The sequence below is a fragment of the Aplysia californica genome, unplaced genomic scaffold, assembly GCF_000002075.1.
Source record: "Aplysia californica isolate F4 #8 unplaced genomic scaffold, AplCal3.0 scaffold01075, whole genome shotgun sequence".
In the NCBI taxonomy this organism is placed as follows: Eukaryota; Metazoa; Mollusca; class Gastropoda; order Aplysiida; family Aplysiidae; genus Aplysia; species Aplysia californica.
Genome location: NW_004798345.1, coordinates 52,241 through 59,328, shown reverse-complemented (window position 1 = coordinate 59,328; position 7,088 = coordinate 52,241). Strand labels below are relative to the sequence as shown.

At 42.1% G+C, this 7,088-nt stretch overlaps 1 protein-coding gene across 9 annotated transcripts in view; it reads right to left on the bottom strand.

Annotated features, from left to right (window-relative positions):
- The window catches only part of LOC101861250, a 40,530-nt gene extending 34,242 nt beyond the window's left edge, over positions 1-6,288 (bottom strand). For 4 of the 9 annotated variants that reach the window (XM_035973239.1, XM_035973241.1, XM_035973238.1 and 1 more), the window contains exon 1: positions 4,947-6,288. In XM_035973239.1, coding sequence (XP_035829132.1) covers positions 4,947-4,994 — 48 coding nt within the window. In that variant the 5' untranslated portion in view covers positions 4,995-6,288. Of the gene's footprint in view, positions 1-2,480; positions 3,537-4,318; positions 4,412-4,946 lie in introns of those variants that run through there. The other 5 variants (XM_005111546.3, XM_005111545.3, XR_004859323.1 and 2 more) reach the window with 4 other exon arrangements.
- Between the last annotated feature and the right edge of the window lie 800 nt (positions 6,289-7,088).

Genomic DNA, 7,088 nt, shown 5'->3' with positions numbered 1-7,088 from the left:
GGGGGGGGTAGGGGGTATGGGGAGACTTAATGTGTATTTCACTTTCAAACGATGTTGACGACTGAAACAAAATACGCACACAGTGCGCCTTTATCTATGAGCGCAGACCTCCGGGACACACCGTGAAGCGCCGATTTTTACACCTCGTCTTTTTTTTATGTTCTTTTTCGTGCACCAACATGTTTGTCTGATTGTAGATTTACTCTCTTCTTCTTCTTCTTCTTCTTCTTCTTCTTCTTCTTCTTCTTCTTCTTCTTCACCACGACCCTCACTTTTTCTCATCTCTCATTTGTAAAAATCTTGTCCACGTGGCTACTAGTATCGATTACTCAATGTACATTACTACTCTAACTTTTTTAGCTCCCCGTTAAAATTTTGAGAGTTTAGAATTCAAAGTCCCCCATTTAGGATAAGAAACCTGAGTTTTAGAGGACAGAGCCCCGTGCAGTGGTGTAAGATTTTTGTTTTGTGAGATATGACGTACGATTCTGAAATAGTTGGGTTTCGATATTTGACGATTTCGATACTATACAATTAAACGTCATTTTTAACAAAATTTCTTTCTTTAAGATGCATGCTGACTTTCAGTATGTTATAGAGGAAGGTTTTCTGGTTGTAACGACACCAAAATCATCTTTGTTGCAATTATTTTACCCCCATAGTGAAATGCACAGGTACATATGGATTATTCGCCTAGATCTAGATTTAGATCTAGCACTACTAGCCAGTGAATACCATTACTCGGTAATAGGAAGCTTACTTGTTGTACTAAATTAGTATTAGTATTAGGGTTAGGCTCAAAATGTGCTGTTCCAATCAAACACTAAACCACCCTAGATCTAGATCTACAAAGGCCAGTCCTATCTCTGTACACTGCATGCAGTGTCCAGCTAACACAGCCGTTCTAGTTAGTCATTAGTAAGTTATAAAAAATTAGGGAATGCCTTTCTAGATCTAGATCTAGACTAAGAACTAGAAGGAGAGGCAAGTTTAGGCCTAGGCCTAAGTCTAAATATCTAGATCCACATCTAGTCTCTCTCCTTTAGGAGACTCGGTGAGTCTTGTTAGGTTCTATACGATACAATATCTAGATCTAGAGCTATATTAAACTGACCAGAATTCACCTATGATAAAATGTCACAGCTATCAAATCATTACCTTTATGTTCTGAATGAAGATCAAGGGCCAGATCTACAACACGTTCCCCAGAAAAATCCAGTTTCGATTTAGCAAAAAAATGAGAGAGAGAGAGAGAGAGAGAGAGAGAGAGAGGGAGAGAGAGAGAGAGAGAGAGAGAGAGAGAGAGAGAGAGAGAGAGAGAGAGAAAGAGAGAGAAAGAGAGAGAAAGAGAGAGAAAGAGAGAGACAGAGACAGAGAGAGCGAGGAAATAAGAGAGAAGAAATAAGAGAATGAGAGAGAGAGAGAGAGAGAGAGAGAGAGAGAGAGAGAAAGAGAGATAGAAGGAGAGAGAGGGGGGGGCAGAAGAAAAAGAGAAAGATAGAGAGAGAGAGAGAGAGAGAATGAGAGAGGGTAGAAGAGAAAGAGAAAGAGAGGATGAGAGCAAAATTTTGAGAGAGAAAGAGAGAGAGAGAGAAGAGAGAGAGAGAGAAAGAGTGAGAGAGAAGAAATGTTAGATGGAAATTGAGAGAGACCCACAGAGAGAGAGAGAGAGAGAGAGAGAGAGAGAGAGAGAGAGAGAGAGAGAGAGAGAGAGAGAGAGAGAGAGAGAGGGAGAGAGAGAGCCCTTTGTCTTTTATCTAGAATTTGTCACACCAGTGTACCTATAAGTCTCCAGTCCAACTATCATAAGGAAATATTCTATTCCCTGGTTTCACCAAAAGAAGCTAATTTCTTTTTCTATGTCGAGGGGAACTGAAAACTGTGTGTGTGTGTGTGTGTGTGTGTGTGTGTGTGTGTGTGTGTGTGTATATGAGAAGAGAGAGAGAAGAAGAATAAGAGAGAGAGAAAGAGAGAGAGAGAGAAAGAGAGAGAGAGAGAGAGAGATTGAGAGAGAGAGAGAAAACAGCTGTGACCCAACTCTCGTCCGGAAATGTTCTGTCCCCATCTTTTTCAAAACTTTTTGTTTCATCCTACCGTGGCTTGCAAAAGACAGAGTTCGATTCCTGTGTGGGTAGGGGTATTTTTTGTTCATCGAGTAGGGGGCCTACGACCGCCTGTCAGCTGGAACGCCGTCACAGGCAAAACAGCACATTATGTAATTCGTGTCCAAGTGTCCATCGTCTGTATTTACACAACAGGTGCACCGTAACCGCCCAGGCCCGGCTAATTATCCAAACTGATTGTAGTGATTTAACAGACAGGGAAGACTGATTGGAAAACATAAAAAAACAAGACAGACAGGAAAGACTGAATTGAAAACATAGAGGATAGGACAGACAGGGAAGACTGATTTTTAAAACATAGAGTACATGACAAACGGGAGGACTGATTTGAAAACAAAGAGAACAAACACATTTTGCTACCGATTTGAACTTTTATTTCCATACTGCCGGTTTCTCATAGTTTACAACACATTGCCAAAGCAGTGCGGCGGCCGCCGGGATGTACATTTCACATTTTCTATGCTCTGCGTAGTACCGTGTTGGCCGCTCGGTTCCAACCAGAAAGTGGGCCGTTGCCCGAACCATCGTTTTCCCGGCCACCCTTCTGGTTTGAACAGAGCGTTACACCCTTGCGCCACGGTGAGGCCCGGTACTTCCGACTTCCGCAAGGGGGGGGAGTGGGGAGGGGAAGTCTGTGAGCTGTGGAAGACAAAACAAATAAGCGATAACAAAAACGTTCCCTACAATTTGGTCCCGTACCCGATACCTGCTGACGCCGTTAAAGAACTTGCTATTTTCCCATAACCGGTGACGTGGGCCAGTTCCAGTTCCCCGCGGACACCTGTCACCCCACATAATTTTATCACCCCCTGCACTTCCCCCAACCCCCCCCCCCCCCAACAGCCGAAACTGACATCTTACGTAATGAGGGGTCAGGGGTCAGTTCCCCACTAACCCCTAACCCCTCAGAAAGAGTTCCCCAAACTGGTTGAAAGATGGAAACAGCTCATGCCCCCAAAAAGCTGTTACCTATTACACTTGCATCAAAACGGATTCTTTAAAATACAGTGATTACTCAAAAGTGCAGCTTAGCGAAAAAATGATCTACACCCCCCCTCCCCCTCGCTTCTCTTCAAACTTCATCAACTTTTTTACTTCACACCTTACCCCCAACCCCCTCACACTCACAAAGGTACTGCTGCCTCAGTCTCAAGCTAGGAACAGACCACGCATGAGACACACGGACAAACTGGACTGGCCACAGATACGGAAGCAGGAAGCTGAAGGGACTATTAAATCCTACGGAGACTGGCCCGCTCTTTAACGTCAAAAGCATCAACTGAGGCGTCTTATCAAGCTAAATAAGAACAAAGACACAAACTACACACACATGCATCAACTAGTCTCATTTCCCATATTGGAATACTTTGTCGTTCCCTTAGAAGCCAGGCTCAGGGTCACGTCGAGGAAACTCTTCGGGAAGAGAGAAAAAACAATGCACAGAGGGGAAGAAAAAAAAGGAAATTTAGAAAAATGTCTTCTGAAATAAAACTTATTATTGTAAAAAATGATAATTTTACAGACATGCCAAAGCATTACAAAATTTATTCATTCATTCCTTAAACTAAAAATTATAAAAAGTAGGTTATAAAAATAACAACAATAGCAACAATAATAATTATCATCATAATCATCATTTATTTTACAGACATGTCAAACAAAAAAAATTAAAAATTATATAAATAATATATTTTTAAAAGAATTTAAAAACAATTTTTAAAAACTAAGAATTTTACTGAGATGTCAAACTCGCCTCCTAAAAAGATTTTTTTACACATAAATTTAAAAAAAAAAAAAAATACTAGTAATGGTAATAATAATAATATCAATTTTACACACATATAAACTCAATCAATTAAAACAAACAGACTTCCCCACCCCACTCCCCCACCTACCTGCTCCGTTGTTTCTCCTGTCGGTAAAGAGTTCTATAATTAACTCTCAAACAACCCGCTGTCATCTTCCACCTCGTCGTCCGTATCCACGAACAACACTCTGTAAATTTGGTCCAAGTCTACCTCGTCCTCAGCCCGCTCCCCAAAATCACTATCGTCGCTAGAAAAAAATTTCTCATCCTCCTCAAAATCCCCACTATCCTCCTCAAAATCCCCACTATCCTCCTCAAAATCCCCACTATCCTCCTCAAAATCCCCACTATCCTCCTCCCCGTCCCCGGAATCCCCCTCAAAACTCACCATCTCCTCGTCACTAGAAATAGGCTCTGGCTCCTCTATGATTATGGGCAAGATATGCCTGGCTCCGTCTGGTGCCCGCGAAGACTCCGAGTTCTGGGGAAAGAGAAAGGGAAAAACGGACCTGACCCAAATTGTTCCGGTTACGAAGTCAGAGGGCTCGGAAACACTATTTAGAAATACCCACAGAGCGAGAATGACACAATGACACGGTTGTTTTAAAAATGAGCCACCCAGTGAAAGTGTCGGTCCGAATCAAAAATATTTTTAAACATGCTACAGCTAGTCCGACAAAGGGACGGCTTTTTTAAAGATGACTTTTAACTGGCGACACCGATTTCTAGCGAGCTACCGCATTTGGTCTTTTATCAATTTGTCCCATTTACATCAGTATACCGTGTCAAAAAACAGCTCTGTCAAAATTCTCACCTGGAAATGTTATATCATCATATTTCTAAAAAGTTGTTTTAATGTTTAGTGTTTGTGTGGGTGTGTGGGTGTGGTTGTGTGTCTGGGTTGGTGTGTCTGGGTTGGTGTGTCTAGGTTGGTGTGTGTGTGTGTGTGTGTTTGTGTGTGTGTGTGTGTGTGTGTGTGTTTGTGTGTGTGGGTTTGTGGATGCGTGACAACTCACCATCTCCTCGTCGCTGGCAAACGGCTGGGGCTGTTCCTCTCCAGACATGATAATGCGTCCGCGAAGATTCCGAGATCTGGGGAAAGAGAAGGGGAAAAACGGACGTGACCAAAATTGTTACGGTTACGAGGTCAGAGGGCTTGGAAACGTTATTTAAAATTAATACCTATAGAACGACAGTGACGCAGTCGGTTTACAAATTGAGGTTCCGTGCGGGGATGTCCGTCCGCACCAAAAACTATTTTGGCCCGTGCTGTAGCTCGTCCAATGAAAAGACACGCTTTTTTAACGGATGACTTGGGACAGATGGAACCGATTGTTATCGAGGTACCGTTCCCGGTCTTGTATCAGTTTGTCCCATTTACATCAATATCCGTAAGAAAATAGTTCCGCCTGACTCATATCGAGCAATATTTTATTCCGGCCTCCCAAGAAAAGTGCCCTTCCACACCAATCTGTAACGTTGGAAAAACTATTGCTCGAAAAGACAAAACGGGGTTGTCACGCGTTTAGAGGGCACTCTTCGGGAGAATTAGTGGTCCCGGCCTAATACCATAGAAATAACACTTGCAATCGGAAACACAAACGGAGGCCGATTAAAAAAGCTGGCTTGAGTTGCCAGGATGAAAATGCCACCCGATGAAGAAAAAAAAATAAGGTAGAAAATATTCGAAAATCGAACCCCCCCAAAAAAGTACTGAAGACAGCTTTTTTCTCGACCTCCATTTTTGTTTCCGACTTCAAACTCTGAGTGTTATTTCTTAGGAGTTAAGCCGGGACCACTCCTCATGAAGAATGACGTTTAGAGAACCGAGGCTAAAAGTAAATGGGATCGAAAGTTATTCGCCAAAAAATCTAGGCCTATGCTTTTGTGTCGGACGAGCTGCAGAAAATTTCCCAAAATGAAATGACGGTTCGAGGCCTCCACTTTTTAATTCAAGAATCACTCGCGTTTCTTACTCATGGAATACAGACTTCAAAGTGAACCATTAAAGAGATAAATTTATAAATTGCAATTTTATGGATCCCAGAGGGGCAGTTTGGTTAACGGTGTCAAACACCGACATTTGCTTAACATTACTGTTGAGTCTAAACTCACTAGATCTAGATCTGGGCCTACTCACTTAGCCACCCGAGCCCCCAAATTTTAATTAGTTAAAACCGTTCGGCTCACCGTGTGACATTTCCAATCAACCACTAAACAACCCTAGATCTAGCTGTACAAAGCCAAGTCCTAGCATTAAGCATTGCCATTAGTTAGTAATAATATAATAATAGGAAACTCACTTGGTTGACTAAGCGTTTGGCTCACCGAGTGATATTTCCAATCTTTTCTAAACAACCCTAGATTTCTAGATCTAGAAAATCTAGATCTAGATCTAGATCTTAATCTAGCTCTACAAAGTGCCCAGCTCAGAAGGATCTAGCATTGCCATTAGATCTTGATCTAGTCATTAATTAGTGAATGCCAATACTTGGTACAAGATTCTAGCAATAGGAAGCTCATTAGTTTTATTATTAGCATTAGAATCTAGATCTAGATTCTAGATCTTCTAGTATTAGTAAATTAGGGTTAGGCTCACCGTGTGCTATTCCCATCGAACACTAAACAACCCTAGATTTAGCTCTACAAAGGCCAGTACTACCCCTGAACACTGCATGCAGTGCCAGTGGTCATTAGTTAGTTATAATAAGTTAGGTCGGAGTATTAGGGACTAAGAGCTAAGAAGTAGAGGCAAGCCTAGGCCTAGATCTAGAGTCTGTGTTTGGTTCTACACGATACAACATCTAGATCTACACAAGCCTACACTGCCCAGCTTTTAGCTACAAAGAAAACTACCACAGCATTCTGATCATTACCTTAGGTTCTAAATCCAGATCAACAAGGCACAGACACGTTCGCAACTGTATCTGGTTTCGCTATCGAATGAGAGACACGGCACGGCGGAAGTCAAGGAAAACTTCCGCTTCCGATTTTATTATTTTTCCTATTTCTGAGCACAAACGAGGGGTTGTGTGCAATCAACCTAAGAAAGGCGATGGAAGCCGTGACTGAACGCAAGTGACCAAGCGAGTTAAATTATAATATACAGAGAGAGAGAGAGAGAGAGAGAGAGAGAGAGAGAGAGAGAGAGAGAGAGA